Source organism: Podarcis bocagei, assembly GCF_964188305.1.
Source record: "Podarcis bocagei genome assembly, chromosome: 13".
In the NCBI taxonomy this organism is placed as follows: domain Eukaryota; kingdom Metazoa; phylum Chordata; class Lepidosauria; order Squamata; family Lacertidae; genus Podarcis; species Podarcis bocagei.
In genome coordinates, this window is record NC_138138.1 from 13,858,870 (window position 1) to 13,878,933 (window position 20,064).

General features: G+C 47.6%; 1 protein-coding gene across 1 annotated transcript in view; it reads right to left on the reverse strand.

Annotated features, from left to right (window-relative positions):
• WNK4 (WNK lysine deficient protein kinase 4) overlaps positions 1–16,980 on the reverse strand; it is a 62,035-nt gene extending 45,055 nt beyond the window's left edge. The window contains exon 1 of the mRNA XM_081166098.1: positions 16,414–16,980. Within this exon, the coding sequence (XP_081022224.1) occupies positions 16,414–16,965 (552 nt within the window). The 5' untranslated portion in view covers positions 16,966–16,980. The remainder of the gene's footprint in view (positions 1–16,413) is intronic.
• Positions 16,981–20,064: the final 3,084 nt, after the last annotated feature.

Genomic DNA, 20,064 nt, shown 5'->3' on the forward strand with positions numbered 1-20,064 from the left:
CTTGGAAGGAAGGTGTGGATCCGTCCGGACTCCTACCCCACACCCCTGGAGGGGCTCACTCCCGACTGGCCCTTATCCTGGGGGGCTGGCAGTGTAAGGCTCTGCCTTGCCCTGGAGATTCTCCGTACAGTGTTACCTCGGGTTAAGAACTTGATTCGTTCTGGAGGTCCGTTCTTAACCTCAAACTGTTCTTAACCCGAGGTACCACTTTAGCTAATGGGGCCTCCTGCTGCTGCCGCGCCGCCGGAGCAAGATTTCTGTTCTCATCCTGAAGCAAAGTTCTTAACCCGAGGTACTAGTATTTTCCAGCATATAAGATGACTGGGCGTATAAGACGACCCCCAACGTTTCCAGTTAAAATACAGAGTTTGGGATATACTCGCCGTATAAGACTACCCCTCTTCTAATGCACACCAAATAAAAATTTAAAAAACCAGTCTCCAGTCCGGCTCGGAAATCCGCTCCACTTCCCAGTGGCCGGGGGCTTCTGGGGCTAATTTTCAAGCATATTTCTGCTTCATCTAGAGAGCTTGGTGTCCTCTAATTTAATTTGTTGTCGTTTTGTCCTTTGGTGGGGAGTTGCTGCAGGAGCTGCTGCTGTAGCCGGTGTATAAGACGACCCCCGACTTTTGAGAAGATTTTCCTGGGTTAAAAAGTAGTCTTATACGCCAGAAAATACAGTATTTCTGGGTTAGCGGAGTCTGTAACCCAGAGGTACCACTGTATTTCCGTCAAGACGTCCACCGCTTCTCTACAAGTCCTGCTGAGTTTTGTGGCCCAGGCCACACACAGGAGTACAACGTGGATTTTGCTCGGCTCTTGAGCTCGCTGCTGCTTGAAATTGGACCCCCTGTGCTGCGAAACAGGGGACCGTGCCTCTTGGTTCCATCTGCATCTCAGCCAGACTCCAAAGTTGCTGTGACAACCAATGTGGCCAAGGCTCATTTCACACAAGCTTGAGCTCGGCCCTTCCGACTTTTATTTGCTCAGGGAACCAACCTGACATAATACGCCTGTCCCTATCGGATTAGCTTGCTTCCTCTTCCCCAAAATAGACCATACACTGGTACCCATTGGGAACATTAGGGTCCACCCTGGGGAGACTAACAGGCGCCAGAGCCGCCTGAGTCTAAGTTTGTCCCCATCCTTCTCCACGCTGAATGCTACAAGGGCAACACAGACGGAGGAGGTGGAAACTGAAAGTGTCCCCGCCTGGAGAAAGAGGAGACAGTGTGGTACAATGGTTAGTGCTGGACTAAGACCTGAGAGACCAAGGTTCGAATCCAACCGACGGAGGGAGGGCATGCGAGTGACTTGCCCAAGACCGCTTACTGGAGATGCAAGATTCAAGACCAGGGCTGTCCTGAGCCATGGTTCAGACTTTACATTGAGCCATAATACTGTACCAGCTCTCACCTTGACAAGGTAGGGTTCATTAGGCTGAAATGGTCTATTCAGGCCACTAGACCGCAACCAGCCTACACCCTAGAGCAGTGTTGGTGCTGCTGACCTTTAAAGCCCTAAACAGCCTCGGTCCAGTATACCCGAAGGAGGTGTCTCCACCCCTATCGTTGTGCCCGGACACTGAGGTCCAGCTCCGAGGGCCTTCTGGTGGTTCCCTCACTGCGAGAAACCAAGTTACAGGGAACCAGGCAGAGAGCCTTCTCGGTGGTGGCACCCGCCCTATGGAACGCCCTCCCACCAGATGTCAAAGAGAACAACAACTACCAGACGTTTAGACGACATCTGAAGGCAGCCCTGTTTAGGGAAGCTTTTAATGTTTGAGGCATTATTGTATTTTAATATTTTGTTGGAAGCCACCCAGAGTGGCTGGGGAAACCCAACCAGATGGACGGGGTATAAATAAATTATTATTATTATTATTCAGCAACCTTTTTCAGCCGTGGGCTGGTCCACCGTCCCTCAGACCATGTGGTGGGCCGGACTGTATTTTTTTTTGGGGGGGGGGGGAATGAACAAATTCCTATGCCCCACAAATAACCCAGAGATGCATTTTAAATAAAAGGACACATTCTACTCATGTAAAAACACGCTGATTCTCGGACTGTCCGCGGGCCGAATTGAGAAGGCAATTGGGCCGCAACCGGCCCCCAGGCCTTAGTTTGTCTACCCCTGCCCTAGAGGACAGCAGCACTTTTTTTAATTTGCAGTGCGTTCTCACAGATATCCTGTGTCAGAAAGTGGATCCAGTTATTTGTTTTTCAGGCACTTCACTCCATGCGTCTCTACAGCTGAGGGGCAGAGTGCCTGTTTTGCATCCAGATGGTCTCAGGTTCGAATCCCGGTCCGACTTAGTACAAGGCAGCATCCTGTTCTCGTTTTCCTTGAAAAACCCTTCTGAGCGCTGGGAGGCAGGCAACATACTCCTCTCTAGAGCTAAGGACCACAGCCTGCCCCTATATATTTTAACCCAGAGCCCCCCTTGTCCAGCTAGGGCACTGGGTGCAAACAACAGCTGCCCAGAGAAATGACACTTGGCTGACGCTGTTCCAAGGCCTTTGCTGCAACCCTGGGTAATGTGATATAGACGAAGCTCTAAGAGGAAGGGAGAGAGCAAGATAAATCAGGATTAGACAAGAGGGAGAGTGCCAAGCCTAGAAAGACGCCTTCCTTCAATGACACCCCAAGACACACACACACACACACACACACACTGCCCCTAGCTGGGTTCTTGCAGGCCGCGGCAGTTTTCACAAGGATGAAAAAGACTCAGAAGGAGATAAATGGGATTAACTGGGATTCACTTGTGGGTTAGGTTTGAGCCCAGTGAACACCTGCAATTTTCAACCTACTGCGTTTTGCATAAACCAGTTCCAAATTCCATTTCACTTGTCCACGCAAAGTCTACGCCTGTGAGCAATCCACTCGCAGATGGGCAAGCGTAGTAAGGTCTTCGATCCATTGGCTAAATGGAGCTGTACATTTATCTTTCTTTGTTTTCGTACTATAATTTTTTAATTCCGTTTCTAAAATTTCGCCATTTGATTGAAGAGCTCCACAAATTGACTTCCCCCACTCATCTCCACAGGGTTTTTGTTCAAACCCTTTTTCTACTGCGTTATAGATCAAACGCTTTTACAGAAACCCTTGTAATGCCATTTCTTAATCGTTTACATTTATCTTTCTAATGCAGCAGTTATCAGTCTCTTGACATAATGTTAACTGTTAACAATTGTTTTCATGATATATACCTTTTGTTTTGCCCTTCCCTCCTTCCTTTCTCCCCTTTTTCTTTTTCAAACCCCTTTTTATGTGTTGTATTTAATTTTTTAAAGAAACGAAAGAGTCCTACATACAGCCTCTCCCTTTCCAGCCCATGAAAACACTCGTTGGGACTTCTTTTAGTTTTAGTTTAGTTTTAACCCCACTGCTTGCACCCCATCTGCAGAGACCGGGAGCCTCGCGGTGGAAGCAATATCAGCCCTGAAACTAAGACACAGAGACCCTTGCCAGCAATTCCCATTTCCTGGGAGGCCACCCACAACCCGGGCAGCTATTTGGCGACTGAGCTCAAGTAGCGGGGGGGGGGGGGTATCATATAAGAAGAGTGTGGCATTTATTTCTGTCTTATTTTAAATTAAAGCATTGTTATCCGTTCCAAGCCTCTGAGGTACAGAGCCTATAACTCGGTGGCTCTCTAACTTTTCCCTCTGGGACACACTTCCAGAACAAAAATTGGTTTGCGCCACACCATTTTTTTTATTATTATTATTGCTAAGAAAGACACTGGAAAGCGAAAAAAGAAACCACTCCTGGCAGTGCTTGATTTATAACACAGAACGCAGCTACTTTAATAATAATTGTGGGACACCCAGAAATAATAAAACAATGCGGCTACAAATCATTCCCTTACTAGAATATTGATTGTCCTGGAGTCTCACAGTCGCGTTTGCCATCCTCTCCCGCCACACCCTTTGAAAACCACTGCTGTAAAATAATTATGAAATTAATTGTGCTGTAAAATAATTATGAAATCAATTATGCTGTAAAATAATGGTGACATTAATTATGATGTAAAATAATTATGAAATTAATTATGCTGTAAAATATATACCTGTATACCTGAAGGAGTGTCTCCACCTCCATCGTTCTACCCGGACACTGAGGTCCAGCACCGAGGGCCTTCTGGCGGTTCCCTCGCTGTGAGAAGCCAAGTTACAGGGAACCAGGCAGAGGGCCTTCTCGGTAGTGGCACCCGCCCTGTGGAACGCCCTCCCACCAGATGTCAAAGAGAACAACAACTACCAGGCTTTTAGAAGACATCTGAAGGCAGCCCTGTTTAGGGAAGCTTTTAATGTTTGATGTATCACAGTATTTTAATATTCTTTTGGAAGCCGCCCAGAGTGGCTGGGGAGACCCAACCAGATGGGCGGGGTATAAATAATAAATTATTATTATTATTATGAAATTAATTAGGTGAAATTATGCTGCAGGGCCAGGTGACAAGTCGCCCTCTGACGTTGTCATCTCACCACAGCACCCGTCACTGAGGCCTAAAGAGATCTGCCCACCTTACGCAGGTGCCTGGAAATAATTCCAGGCCTTCTGGGGAGGGAGCGGTACGTGGAAGTATTAAGGCTTGCATTTATGCATTTGAAATATTTGTTCAGCCCTCTGGATTATGGGTCCCCAGCGCTGAGCCTCGAATCGGTTCCCCTTTCTCTAGAGACCCTCAGAGGTGCACCCAATGTCCGCTGGTTCCCGTGCCCATTAATACATGCAGAAAATAGTCGTCCTCAGCAAATATTGGTTAGACAGCTCCAGACTGTATTCACTACCTCTTTCCCCACCCCCCACCCCCAAAAAGAAGGCCAGCCATAAAACGATGCTTTAAATTTACATCTGCACACCAGAAATAGACCCGGGCAGAACTTTTCGGATGGGGAGGCTGGGTCCCAATAGCTCAGGTTTGTGGTTTGCTGGCCGCAGATGTTTTAAAAGGCAACATAATGATCCACTGCGAGAGAAAATAGGACAGAGCTATTTTTTAAAAGGCGAACAAGTGACAGTAAATCCTGTGTTTGTGCAAGAGGCTTATCCCCAGCACAAGGACTGCTTAAAAAAGAGAGAGAGAGACTTGGAAAAGCTTGATAAATGTTCCTTATTTTTAGTTGGCCTCCCGAAAAACATCTGCAAATCGAAGAGCGTCATTGGAGAAGGAAGAAACGCTATGCTGCTGCTGGATTATATATTCATTTACTTGTAATATTCCTGTATTGCCTAATAACAAACAAGTGGCTGGATGGGGCTTAGTCTTAAGTCACTGGAAGTCATAATTGTCCATTATAAACAGAGTGTGTGTCTCCCCTCCCATCTACCCCAAAGCCTCTCGCTGTATGTCTGAGATTAGAGGACAAAGGAAGGGTTTCAAAGTCACAGGCAGTGTTAGAAACTCAGTTTATAAGCTAGGTGCCAAATGGACTAGGCGACTCTCGGAGTCCCTTTCAAAGCTAAAATTCTACGATTCTATGATCTCAACCACGTCGCTTGATGTAGCTTGCTCTTCCAATAATTCACTTGTACGCAAGAAGGAGAAACACACACACAGGGGAAACAGTATTAAGGCAGAGATTTTTAAACTGAGGCCGCCAACTCAGAAATCTCTTTGCAGTCACTAGACCCATGCCAGTAGCAAAACGTGCCGGGCAAATTTATAACACGGGCCATAGGGTGCAGAGTTTAGCCAGAGCTTGGTCCCAGCACCTAGCTTTTAAATAAATATGTAAATAAAACACCGACTGTTACTAAGCCCATTTATTCTGTCTTCCAAACTTCCATGCATTCCCAGAGGTAAGCACTACTCCTCTGGGAATGGATGGAGCCAGGTGAGCAGGAAATCTGAACCAGCCCCATGGGAATGCAGTTTATTGGTAGTATTCCATTCAATACTCCAGACTTTGCCCCAGAGTGATGGCTAACAGGCCTAGGGCAACAAAAAGAGAAAAAGGTAAAAGGTAAAGGACACCTGGACAGTTAAGTCCAGTCAAAGGCGACTATGGGGTTGTTGCGCTCATCTCACTTTCAGGCTGAGGGAGCCAGTGTTTGTCCACAGGCAGCTTTCCAGGTCATGCGGCCAGCAGGACTAAACCGTTTCTGCTGCAATGGGACAAAGTGACGGAAACCAGAGCGCATGGAAATGCGGTTGACTTTCCTGCCATTTTTGTTGTTTAGTCGTTTAGTCGTGTCCGACTCTTCGTGACCCCATAGACCAGAGCATGTCAGGCACTCCTGCCTTCCACTGCCTCCCACAGTTTGGTCAAACTCATGCTGGTAGCTTCGAGAACACTGTCCACCCATCTCGTCCTCTGTCGTCCCCTTCTCCTTCTTTCCCAACATCAGGGTCTTTTCCAGGGAGTCTTCTCTTCTCATGAGGTGGCCAAAGTATGGAGCCTCAGCTTCAGGATCTGTCCTTCCAGTGAGCACTCAGGGCTAATTTCCTCCAGAATGAATAGGTTTGATCTTCTTGCAGTCCATGGGACTCTCAAGAGTCTCCTCCAGCACCATAATTCAAAAGCATCAATTCTTCGGCGATCAGCCTTCTTTATGGTCCAGCTCTCACTTCCATACATCACTACTGGGAAAACCATAGCTTTGACTATACAGACCTTTGTTGGCAAGGTGATGTCTCTGCTTTTTAAAATGCTGTCTAGGTTTGTCACTGGCGTGCTTTCAAACTGCTAGGTTGACAGGAGCCGGGACAGAGCAACGGGAGCTCACCCTGTCTTGGGGATTCGAACCGCCAACCTTCCGATCGGCAAGCCCAAGAGGCTCAGTGGTTTAGACCATAGTGCCACCCGCATCCCTAAAAAGAGAAAGCAAGCTGCCCCAGACCATCAGCACAGAAAACAGGGCAACCCACCCCCAATAGTCATATGACTGTTCAGTTCCAGCCCTCAACCTGGCAAATAAGGACTTGGGACCCTGTTGAACCACGTGCCTCAGGGGGGATGAGGTGCACTTTGGACAGCAGTAAATCACACCCACCAGGAAGATTCAGGGCCGTACGACCCCAAAGCCAGGCTGCAACCCTCGTATTCAAAAGCAGAAAAGAACTGGCTGAATTAGCCTGAAGCTAAGCTGGCAGAGCCTAGGACTTGCCGATCAGAAGGTCGGCGGTTCAAATCCCCACGACAGGGTGAGCTCCCGCTGCTCGGTCCCTGCTCCTGCCAACCTAGCAGTTTGAAAGCACGACAAAGTGCAAGTAGATAAATAGGTACCACTCCGGTGGGAAGGTAAACGGCATTTCCGTGCGCTGCTCTGGTTCGCCAGAAGCGGCTTAGTCATGCTGGCCACATGACCCGGAAGCTGTACGCCGGCTCCCTTGGCCAATAAAACGAGATGAGCGCTGCAACCCCAGAGTCAGCCAGAACCAGTGGTGTAGCATGGGGGGTGGAGGGGTGGCCGGCCACAACATCTGAGGGGGGCGCGCGCTAATCTAGTGGAAGAGACTCGAGTGCTAAAATCCACGGGTTAGGGGGCGCAAATTACTTGCCTTACCCCGGGTGCTGACAACCCACGCTACACCACTGGCCAGAACTGGACCTAATGGTCAGGGGTCCCTTTACCCTTTACCTTTTAAGATGGCAGATTGTCAGACTCTTAATCTCAGGACTGTAGGTCCGAGCCCCACATTGGGTAAAAACATTTCTGCCTGGGGGCTTGGGGGTTTGGACTAGTTGGTCCCTTCCAACTCTACAATTTTATGATTCTAAGACGAAACAAACTAACCACATGAAAGGTGTCCATTTAAGGCACACATTTCCGATGCGATGCAGAAAGCATACACGGGCAAAGTTTTGTAGTACAGTGGCACCTTGGTTTAAGAACAGTCCAGTTTAAGAACGATTTGGTATACAAACTCCGTAAAACTGGGAATAGTGTCTTGGTTTGAGAACTTTACCTCGGTCTAAGAACGGAATCCGAACGGTGGAAGGGCACCGGTGGCGGGAGGCCTCATTAGGGAAAGCACACCTCGGTTTAAGAACGGTTTTGGTTTGAGAACGGGCTTCCGGAACGGATTAAGTTCGTAAACCACTCCAAGTTTTTGTTAAAAACAAACCAGACAGGGGAAACTGCGTCATCTCTATAGCAGTGAATTGAAATGGATTCCAAATATATTTTCCCAGGACTGGAAGCCTATACAGCAAAAGCCACATGGTGATCAGTTCCTTGTAACAGAAAGCTTAATTTTTCTGTCATTCTCTCATACTGAACTGCTCTTTGGAAAGAGTTCTCTAAAATCAGAATAAAGCTGGCATTCAAGAATATAGTGGGACAACCCTACTCACTAAATCTGCTGCCCCACAGATACATAATCCCTCTTGGACTGGGATGCCCCCAGATCTCCCCAGTTGAACCTTTGATTCCATCTGTTCAAAACAAGAGTCTGGCAAAAGCTTTTTGCTGTTGCATTTTTGAGGGGAACAACAGGTTATATCTCATGGTGATGATGATGCTTTTAAACTTGTTAACCAATGTAAAATACTTGGTGGAAATGACCACTATGTCAATTTAGTACCATTTGTCTAAAGAGGCTTTTGGTTATAATTCCAAATGAATTCGGTGCCTGCACTGAGAAGCCATATTACAACAGTAAACCTCAACATTTAAAAAAACCTATCCAAAGCTAGCACCCCTCACCCCTCAAAGTGACCTTAAGTAGCCTTCCTTCCTGTGTTAGAAACTCAGATATATAAGCTGGGTGCAGGAAGACTCCTTAAACCAGGCATGGCCAAACTTGGCCCTCCAGCTGTTTTAGGACCACAACTCCCATCATCCCTAGCTAACAGGACCAGGGGTCAGGGATGATGGGAACTGTAGTCCCAAAACAGCCAAAACAGAATGTCTAGTTGCCGTTTTGGAGCCAAACGGCTCAAAAGCCTTATTTTTCAAACAATGGACTGACTGTGATTGATTCTCAGTTAAATGTCTGGTTAGTTTGGAGGACTAACTTGATCTAGCTTAAGAGCTTTGAGAACTGAAAGAAGAAAAGTCAATTGATCCAGGCCAACATATATATAGGCCCATTCTGACCTCTTTTCCTTAGTGGTGACTGTTCCTGCTCAGGCTGCACAGAAAACGCATTTTGGTTCCAGAAATTCATCCCGATTGTATAGATAAAATATAACTGATAGAATTCTATAGGGTGGGGTGTTAAGTGTGTGAAAACAGTCCCGATCCAATGATCCCCAGATGGTGGAGATATCAGGCACCATTCTGGTGCCCAGTCATCTTCACTTGGTCACAAGTGGTTGAAAGCATGGGTGCAAAATGCACCTGGCTAATTTTGAAGACGGATGCCTTCACCTGTTTGGATTATTCTGATTATTCAGGAGTTAAACTTCCCAACGTGTAAGAGTCCAGAGGTAGCCTCAACACCTTATTCTGTGCAATTTGGGGATAAACAGAGAGCAAAGGCCAAAGATGGGTGGCCGCACCCGTGAGTCAGTAGAACGAAAAGAAAAAGACTTCTTCTTGGTTTTTCTGACATGGCCAAGAAGCCACAGCAGATAGGATGAAGGCAAAGTGTCTAAGTATCCACTGGTGATTTAAGAATCCTCAAGTATCATCTTTATTTGGACTTCTGGAGAACTAGGAGGTTCCCAGAGACATTGCGGTGACAATAAAGAAAAACAACAACACAGTCTTATGGCACCTTCGGGTGTCATCTTCAGTTGGGTGTGTCTGTGCGCGCTTATACAAAACGAAGAAATTGCCAGGTGCACAGTCTGTGTACAAGTTAAGCACAGTGACAACTCAAGGCGACAGTACTGGGTGATAACACAATCTTCCTAGCTTTACTGTGCTTACTTAACGCTGTAGCGGGAGAGAAAACCTTGGACCTGATTGAGTCCTAAGTAAATAAAATCAAAATTATTGGTAAATTCCAGTTCATCTATTTCAGCCTTTGAAGTCCCCCACCCACTGGAAAACAGTGCCTTTCAGGTCGGCGTCGGAGCGACAGTAAGAGATACGGGGCAGAAATAATTGGCAGTTCTCCAGACGGAAGAATGCAGAAAGTAGAATCCTCGAAGGATCAGTATTGGGAACCTGTTCTTTTAAACTTGTTCACACATGATCTAGAGTTCGGGGTGAGCAGTGAGGCAGCCAAGTTTTCTGGGGATATGAAATTGTTCGGGGTGGATAAAACAAAACGGGACCAATAGGAGCTTCAAAGAGACCTTTCCAAACTGAGCAGATGAGCAGTAAAATTCAGTAAAACAAGCGTCTTAATATTAAATATCTTCATTTCACAAATATACTAATGGAGTCTGAACTGGCCTTGAGTGAATTCCATGTTGGGAACCATGAGGAAAAGAGCTGAAAATAAAACTGCGGATATTATAACGCTGTTATAAAAATCTATGGTGCGACTGCATTCGGAATATTATGTATGGTTCCGGTCGCCTCAACTCAAAAAGGAGATTGCAGGTTTGGGAAAGGGCAACCAACATCATCAGGGGGGTGGAGAACACCCCTGCCTGCCGAGGAAAAGCTTCAACATGCATAGCATGGTGAAACAGGATAGAAAACTTTTTTCTCCCTCTCTCATAAGTCTAGAATTCATTGGAATACAGTGGTGCCCCGCAAGACGAATGCCTCGCAAGACGGAAAACTCGCTAGACGAAAGAGTTTTCCGTTTTGGAGGTGCTTCACAAAACGAATCTCCTATGGGCTTGCTTCGCAAGACGACAATGTCTTGCGAGTTCCTGCTGGTTTTTTCCCCTTCCCCCCCTTTTTCTAAGCCGCTAAGCCGCTTTTCAGCTGATCCGATCAGCAGATCAGCTGCTAAAAGCCGCTAATAGCGCTAATCCGTCAATGGGTTTGCTTCGCAAGACGAAAAAACCGCTAGACGAAGAGAATCACAGAACGGATTCTTTTCGTCTTGCGAGGCACCACTGTATTCAGAAAGTCCTTCTTCATGCAACACATAGTTAAACTATGGAACTACCCCCCTCAAGAGGTTGTGATGGCTGGCACGCTGAACACTTTTCCTCGCAAAACAATCAATGGACATCGATAAAAAACGATCAAATTCAGAAGCCGGTCTTCTAGAGTGCTCTGCTTGCTGACCTGAAAGTCGCAATTCTTCAAAGGGAGACCGCAAGGAATCGCTGAACGAGGATTCACGAGGAAAGTTTGATTGAATTTATCCAGCCCTCAATCTAGCGCACGGCTTTGAAAGCGCACGCCACAATAAATCTGTTTGCCTTTCAAGGTGCCGCAAGTTGAGCGTGCAAGTTCGTGTGTGTGCGCGCACTTGTAATAAATCAACCTAGCCACACCTCTGAAACTTGCCACCGTGCAGAGAAAAGTTCTGCTTCTTTCCCCGTTTTTTGGCTGCAAAATGCAAACGTCTGTAGAAAAGAAAACTTCGGGCAAAATAAAGCTCATATTCTCCTACCACATACACGTGAACCGTATCAGTGTAGTCAGGGCCCGGTGAACTGCAACGAGCCCTAGCCACTCTTGGAACGAAAAGAGCGAAACTTAAACATTAATAAATTTCCAAAATGCCAGCCTTGGCTGTCCTTCCTTTATTTTAACTCAATGCACCAATGACACATAATGTTTGGCCTTTCATAATGACCTTAAGCAAACGAAGACATGCGTAAGACGCAACCAACTCCTTCATATTTGTATATTTTATAGGCTAAAATGTGGCACTTGTCAACCTCCAAGCCCACCTACTTCTTCCCACATTGGCTACTGGTTTGGACTGGTTTGGAATGGAATGTTCACAAACATTCTAATCAAATATCCTTTATTAGGCACAGCATTAGGTATTAGGTACAGCAAACCACACATTATCAACACCATATACAAATTAACTCCAGAGAAAATCGATTTGCATAAATAATACAATACAACAATACCACATCACCGATCAATTAAGAACCACTAAATCTCTTTATGGGATGCGGGTGGCGCTGTGGGTTAACCACAGAGCCTAGGACTTGCCGATCAGAAGGTCGGCGGTTCGAATCCCCGCGACGGGGTGAGCTCCCGTTGCTCGGTCCCAGCTCCTGCCAACCTAGCAGTTCGAAAGCATGTCAAAGTGCAAGTAGATAAATAGGTACCACTCTGGCAGGAAGGTAAATGGTGTTTCTGTGCGCTGCTCTGGTTCGCCAGAAGCGGCTTAGTCCTGCTGGCCACATGACCTGGAAGCTATACGCCGGCTCCCTCGGCCAGTAAAGCGAGATGAGCACCGCAACCCCAGAGTCAGGGGTCCCTTTACCTTTAAATCTCTTTATAATGGCCCAGACTTTCTACATGGACAGCACTCAAAAATTCAGCCACTATTAAAATAAATATTAAATAAGGGATATGAGTGGTTACATTTTGAAGAAACAATGGGAGGTCTTATAAAAAAAGATTAAATAGGATAGGGGCCAAGATACAGCCTTGCCTAACATTCTACCTGCTTCAGGGAAGGGTGTCAGCAGAAGCACTGCAAACAGATATTGCTGCTTCTGTGAGGGAAGGGCGAAAGTCATTTCGGCTGGGAGAAACCTCACGCAGAACCTGGAAACAGGAGACCCTATGTCCTTTCGCAAGACCAGAGCAGGGAACTGGTCCCAAGCAGGCAGAAAGACTGCTGAGCGGTGGAGTGGGAAGGAGTCCTAGATGGTATAGAGGAAACGGGCAAGGTGCCCAGAATGGAGAAGCAGGATGAGGAGCAGGAACTTGGGGGAAGAATGGGCGGAGACAGAGGTCTGAAGGAAAGAGGGAATACTGAGCTGAAGGGGGGAGGCAGGAATTGGACAGGTAAAATTTTGGAGGGTGGGAGAATATGAATGGGGGAACCAAGGAGGGAGGGTGGGGCATTGCTGAGAGGGCTGCATGTTACATCCAGATTCGTGCTAACCAGCCTGATCTGTAGCTGCAGGACTGATTAGACTGTTTAATAAATGCAAGAGAGGGCCTTCATTTTAAATAACATTTTGTTCTCACTGAAAGGCCGAGGGATGGAAACAGTGTTCAGTAGAGGGTGACTGTTCTACTGGGCTCTTAAGGACAGAATCACAGAACTGCAAAGTTGGAAGAGACCACGAGAGCCATTTAGTCCAGCCCCCTGCAATACCGGAATCTTTTGCCCAACAAGGGACTCGAACCCATAAATCGAGTCTCATGCTCTACCACATGGGTAGGCAAACTAAGGCCCGGGGGCCAGATCCGGCCCAATCGCCTTCTCAATCCAACCCGTGGACGGTCTGGGAATCAGTGTGTTTTTACATGAGTAGAATGTGTGCTTTTATTTAGAATGCATCTCTGGGTTATTTGTGGGGCATAGGAATTTGTTTTTCCCCCTCCAAAATATAGCCCGTCCCCCCACAAGGTCTGATAGACAGTGCTGAAAAAGTTTGCTGACCCCTGCTCTACCAGCTGAGCCACTCTGAATATATAGGGTTGTTCTACTCAAGAGTGGACCTGTTGAACTTAACATTCCCAAGTTATTTATGCCTTCCAGGGCATTTTTTTTCAGCCAGAACCCACAGGAACTCAGTTCCGGCCACCTCTCAAGGAGAACAAGGAGAGAACAAGGGAGACTTTCATGGTGAGCTTTTTTCTAGAAAAATAGCACCAGTGCCTTCTAATTTCAAAAGGTCTACTCGGGAGTAGAACTAATCTTGGCCAGAGCATGTTTTTAAAAATCTTCTGTTCAGATAACTTAGGTTGGTACACAGACGTTTGAATTTCCCAGAAAACTCAATCAAGTGGAAGGCAGTTTCAAATTAGGATTAGAAAAATATTTCAACTTCTTAGGCACAGCGCAAAAAGTTCTAGTGCCTGGACAACTTCCTAGGATTTCTCTCTAGCTCTGAGTGGGTCTCGTTTGCTACCTATCCTTAGAGAAAAGCTTTCATAACATTCTCTACACTTTTTTTAAACTGGGGTGGTGTGTAATTTTTCCATTTTTGGAAACACAATAAAAAATTCTGCTCTTCCTCGCACCTGTTCCAACCACACACAAACACACACACACACACACACACACATTTCCTAAAGCACTGAGAGACGCAGGAGACTCTGTCTGCCTCATACACCTTTATGGCACATGATCGATTTTGCGGTGCCAAGCAAGTCACATTGAACTCTTCCAAATTAATCCCTCTGGCAAACACAGCTTGCACAAAAGCGGCAGCCAGCTCCATTGCCTTCCCTTCCTCTCCATGCCAGCATCAAGTCCTGCAGACCTGATGCAGTGGCAAAGCCCAGGTTGCTGCCGTCACCCCATGCCAGTCCATAAGCAAGGAAAACTGTGCCAACAAAACAGCCTCACTCAAAATCATCACGGAACGGCAACAACTTTAGTCTCAAAGACCTTGCGCCCAGAGTCAGCTTTAAAGCCAGCGTCCAAACCTTGGCTCAGCCCTGAAAAAAATGTGACAATGCAGGTGTGCCTCTGAGCATATGCAGAGTGTATTTCCAATGATCATGTAGATTTGAGAACTATACCTCTGGAGGAAGAGAAGGCAAGAACTAAATACTGGACCCTTTGGCTTTGACAACACCCCTCCCCTCCCGCTCCATCACCTCTAGAGGGAGAGGGCAAAGTTGGCTTCTCCTCTTCCAGAATAGCAACAAAGAGAACGAAAGCAGGCAGACAGCTATATCCCATGGGTCTGTGACCCAGCAATAGCATCTGTATCCCGCAGCCAGTAAAGAAACCTGCAATTCCCCTCTGAGATGCATAACAGAAGCCATAGAACAATTTGCTGTGCAGAAGACATGTTATTATTTTGCGATATCGCCTGCCCTCCTTTTTCATAACCACCCAAGCAGGCAGATTTTCTTCAAGGGAGGGGGGGGTGCTCCTGTTCCTCTCCATCACCTCATCTGGACCTGAGCTCCACTGGTTCTCCGACCCCCCACCAAGATGAGAAGAAGATGCCTGAAATTCACACCTTGGTCCCACGGGGTAAATAAGTCTCTTCCATCTCTAACAGGGTTCTCCCTGCAACCACTCGCCTCCCAATTTCTAATTTATTGAACCCCCTTTTTTAGAAATACGCTTATTGGATGCAGTGCCTGTCATTTTCTATATGTATATAAATTTTGACCCAATCTTGGCATTCTGTTTCCTGGAATGAATGGACGACCGAAGCAGTGATTCACTTTGGCGACTTTCACACCTAACCGCTAGAGCTCTTTTTCCAACATTGAGCAGAATTTTCTGTTCTGAAATCACCGGAATGAACTAAGCCCATATAAATCGACGAACCACAACTACCCGACTCCAGAGAAGGGGCATAAAGAAAGAAAACAATGGTGGGACATTAGAGCAAGTCCTAAGCAGAGCTGTGCCAGCTGGCATGAAGAAAGCGAGGAAGATTTAAGTGAGAAAAATTTAAGTCACCGGTCAAGGGGTCTCAGAGCTTCAGACACCCTGACATTCAACACCTTTCACATTCACACTGCACATTAAAAGCACATTCTTTCCCCCCAAATACCGCTGTTTGTTAAGAGTGCTGGGAATTGTAGCTCGGAGAAGGGTAAACTGCGGTTCCCAAGGGTTGTGCTCTTGTGGCACCGCTATTTTCTCTCCCTACACTTGAGCTAGGGATGCGGGTGGCGCTGTGGGTTAAACCACAGAGCCTAGGACTTGCTGATCAGAAGGTCGGTGGTTCGAATCCCCGCGACAGGGTGAGCTCCTGTTGCTCGGTCCCTGCTCCTGCCCACCTAGCAGCTTGAAAACACGTCAAAGTGCAAGTAGATAAATAGGTACCGCTCCAGCGGAAAGGTAAACGGCATTTCCGTGTGCTGCTATAGTTCGCCAGAAGCGGCTTAGTCCTGGTGGCCACATGACCCGGAAGCTGTACGCCGGCTCCCTCGGCCAGTAAAGCGAGATGAGCCCCAGAATTGGCCACAACTGGACCTAATGGTCAGGGGTCCCTTACACTTGAGCTCCCCAAAAGAGAGGGGCTGTGTCTCGGACACTCCCTGAGCCTCAAAGCCCTTCAAAACCCTAAGGATGTTAATGTTGAAGTTAAATTTTATAAGAACTGTGAATTGGAAAACCGTTAAAAGGACATGCAATGAAATTCAACCCAGGGGAAGCGAGGAAGTCACTGAACAATCTTAACAAGTGTAATTTTCAATAAGGCTATGATTTATGCTTGTTTGTCTTATGTGTTTGTTTGTTTATAATGTTATGAAAACCAATTAAAAAAATTTCAAAAACAAAACCCTAATTGGCTAAGCCGCGGCTGCAGCTGGCGGGAATTCACTCTGCACGCGCTCAGAGGCGCTCTTCTTCCTTCGCCCCTCTTCCCCTGCTCCGAGCTGCCAGCAAATCCCAGAGGCTGAGCCTCGAAGGTAAAGGCTGAAACCAAAGTGGGACCCCCAGCAAAACGGGACCCCCCTCCTTCCCACCGGTTGCTGACCAACCTGCAGCTCGCACCAGGCCACCTCGACGGTGGTCTCGGTGTCCAGCCCCTTGTAGACGGTCTTGAAGGAGCCGCGTCCGATCTCGATGTCGAACTTGAGGAAGCGTCCGTCGGGGGACGTGGCCACGGCGCGCGTCTCGGCCTCTTCGTTCTCCTCCTGCTCCCAGTGATCGCGCTCGGTGGGCGGCTGCGACGGCGCGGCCTCGCGGGGGCTCTCGCTGCCCGCGGATCCCGGCGCGGGCGCGGCAGGAGCGTAGGAGGGAGGCGGCGGCAGCAACGGCGGCGCCCCAGCCGGAGCTACCGCCGCCGCCTGCAGCTCCCGTCGGGGCACTTCGGCGCCGTCGAAGCCCCTGAGCGCCGCCAGCTCGGCCGAGCTGCGGCGGCTGATCTTGTAGTTGGAGCCGCGGCGGCCGGACAGCCTGCGGCCGCGAAGGCGCGCGGCTTGGAGAGCCTCGTCGTCCACGCCGCAGCCGGCCGGGTCAGCCGCCCCGTCGGGCTGGGCCACGAGCGCTCCGGCGCCCGAGCCCGGATCGGGAGCCCGCAGCATGAGCATCGGACGGCGAGGCGAGCCGAGTCACCCGGGACGGAGAAGGAGCGCCTGCCGACTGAGCCCGTGCGCCCTGCGGCCGCTACGTGCGCTCCGGAGACGGGAGCCGCGGCACCGCCCCCTCCAGGCACCGTCCTGCCGCCTCTCCTCCGCCCGCCCTCCGGCGCCTTCCTCCGCCCACCGCCGCCCCTCTTCCAAGGTAGACAGCCGGCAGCTCCCCACACTCGCCCAAAGGCGCCCCTGCCCAAGCTGCCCAGGACGCGCCGCCGTCCAACTCCCCACGCGCGCAACCCGCTACCTATCCAAGCTGGCGCGCCGATGCTTTTGCGCGCCCATCCTAGACGGGAAAGTGGCGGCGAGGTTTCTTTTTTTTAAAAAAAAAATATTAATTAAGTTTCTTACAGATATAACACATATCACAACAAAACAAAAACAGAAAAAAGAAGAAAGACAAGATCACAAATATAAACAAAAAAGAGTAAAAACAAAGTACCGGTAAAGTGGCGGCGAGGTTTCCACGCGAGTTTGGGGGCCTGGCGCGTGGGGGAGGGCTGTTTCTGGCAAGGGAAAGTGCTTGCTGCGCTCACGCAAAAAAAGGAACCAAAATAAAAATCCAGGGCGCTTTCGTTTTGAAAAGCAAACCTCCCCAAACCCACAGTCGCCTTTTGCAGACGCTCCAAGTGTCCCTGTTTTCCAGGGAGAGTCCCAGATTTACAGAAGCCGCCCCAGTTTCTGATTTGATCCCCGAATGTCCCATTTTTCCATAGGATGTCTCTATTTTCATCATCCAAGAAATGTTGGCGGGCGTGGAGTTATGGGACCCCCGAGCCAAGGAGATAAGTAACAAGACAGCCTTTAGAAGACACCTGAAGTTTTTAAATGTTTAATTATGTTTTTATATGTGTTGGAAGCCGGCCAGAGTGGCTGGGGCAACCTAGTCAGATGATGGAGTATAAATAAAATAAAATAAAAATAAATAATAAAATAATGTGTTGGAAGCCACCACTCTGTGTAGCTTCCAACACATAAAACATTGTTATTGCTATTATTTGGGATGTCTCTTTTCATTGGAGAAATATTGGAGGGTATGGTAAGTGCTTGCTCTGCTTTCAACCCCCCCCCATTAAAATTCATGGTGCTTTCTGTGGGGAAAGCAAGCCCGCACATAGCCTCTTCAAACCCACAGGTGCCTGTTGCAGGAAATGATGTGTGCTCCTTTGTGTGACCATTCATTTCGGGTTTTATAAGATATTGGAGAGACTATTGAGGGCCGGGGGGGGCAGCGTTGGGGGGGGTTGCAGCAGAGGTCCTCTTCTCTGGATTCTGGACTGGGCCTGGCAATGTCTAGCTGCCAGTCTTGGGGCACTGGATCCTTCAGAGCAAGCGGCGCTGTATGGGGTGGTCAGGCAGAGGCGAGGTTAGGGGGCAATGAAGGGCCGGATTTCGGTTTGATGCGGCCCTCAGCTCCTGAAGGTAATGGGGCCCTTTATATGTCCAGCTGTCCTTTGTCAGCAACAAATTGTCACTGTTTTTGTGCTGAATACAGTCATACCTCGGGTTACAGACGCTTCAGGTTGCGTTTTTTTGGGTTACGGACCGCCGAAACCCGAAGTACCAGAATGAGTTACTTCCGGGTTTTGGTGGTCACACGTACAAAAGCTCTAAATCGCGCTTTGCGCATGTGCAGAAGCGCTGAATCGCAACATGCATGTGCACAGACGTGCCGCTGCGGGTTGCGGACGTGCATCCCGCATGGATCACGTTCGCAACCCAAGCGTCCACTGTATATGCTATATGGTAAATTATGGACCTAACAGGTATCTAAAGCCATTTGCAACATGCAGAATGTAGGCACCCTATATATAGAAATGAGCAAACCAGTGATATTTTAGGGAGCAGGCTAGCAGGCGGGGCCCATTACTTACATCATAGGAGCCTACACAACACAAAACACTGTTGCAGTATGTCGGTTTTATTTGTTTTTTATCTTATATTTTGGAAATGTACAGCCAGGTGTTTTTTCCTTTAATTTCCATGGGGGCCCCCAAGAGCTTGTTTAGCTTATACGTAAATCCGACACTGGCCCAGCAATGAGGTCACCCAGTGACACCCCAGACATTTAAAGTACACACGTCCTGCCCACCCCCTGCCAATCTTAGGAGGTGTAGTTTGTTAAGGGTTCTGGAAGGGGTAAACTATTTTTCGCATGATTTTTTGGGGGGAGGGGGTAGCATTTGCACTTCAAAAGTTTGGTGTACATGCATAACTGAGCGGAAGGTTGCACTCAAATCTCCAAAATTACGCTGCAAAATTTGTCTTTGCTGAATGCTGGCGAGTGTGACGTAGTATAAAGAGGAGAGTGTTTCTATTTTTTGTTTTTATTTTTGCAATTCAATCTTTATTGGTTTAAAATCAACACATTCACACACAACGGAAGATTAGAAAAAGAAAAAAGAAAAGTAAAGAAACACAATACATCTCATACAAACAAAAAGAAATACTGTAGAACAATACATCAGGAATGCACAAAAATATTCCAGCTATCAACTTCAGACTTCCTTGATATGGGTTCTTTGTTTCCTTAATTACTTGCCTCTATTTTTTCAATAAACTTTATTAAATCTTGTTTGTGTTCTTTATACCTTTTCCAATTCCGAGAATTATTCAAAGCATTCTAAAGTTTTTATATGGGGACACTGTTCTTTTAAATATTGTCTATGGATCGCCCATTCCCTTTTAAACTTTTGGGTCGGTCAATCTCTGATCTTTTCTGTCATGTATGCTAGTTCCAAGCATTTTTACTTGCCACTCCTCTTTTGACAGAATTTTATCTCCTTTATCTTCCACCCCTTGGAAGACAGTGTTTCTGAGCATGGGCAGAGCTCGCTTCCCTTATTTCGCTGCCTTCATATATCCAGGATTGACAGGCTTCCAGACAGCTTGACCCCCATTCAGAATTGCCTCCATCCTTGTAAGGCTGGGATCTTAGGAATCTTCAGCCAGGTTCCTCAATATTCTTTTGAAATCGGAGGCAGAAGCTGAGTGCTAATAAGCTGCTCAAGATCATACAGAAAGTTAGAGAGTGTTGAAATGCTTATTGTTGCG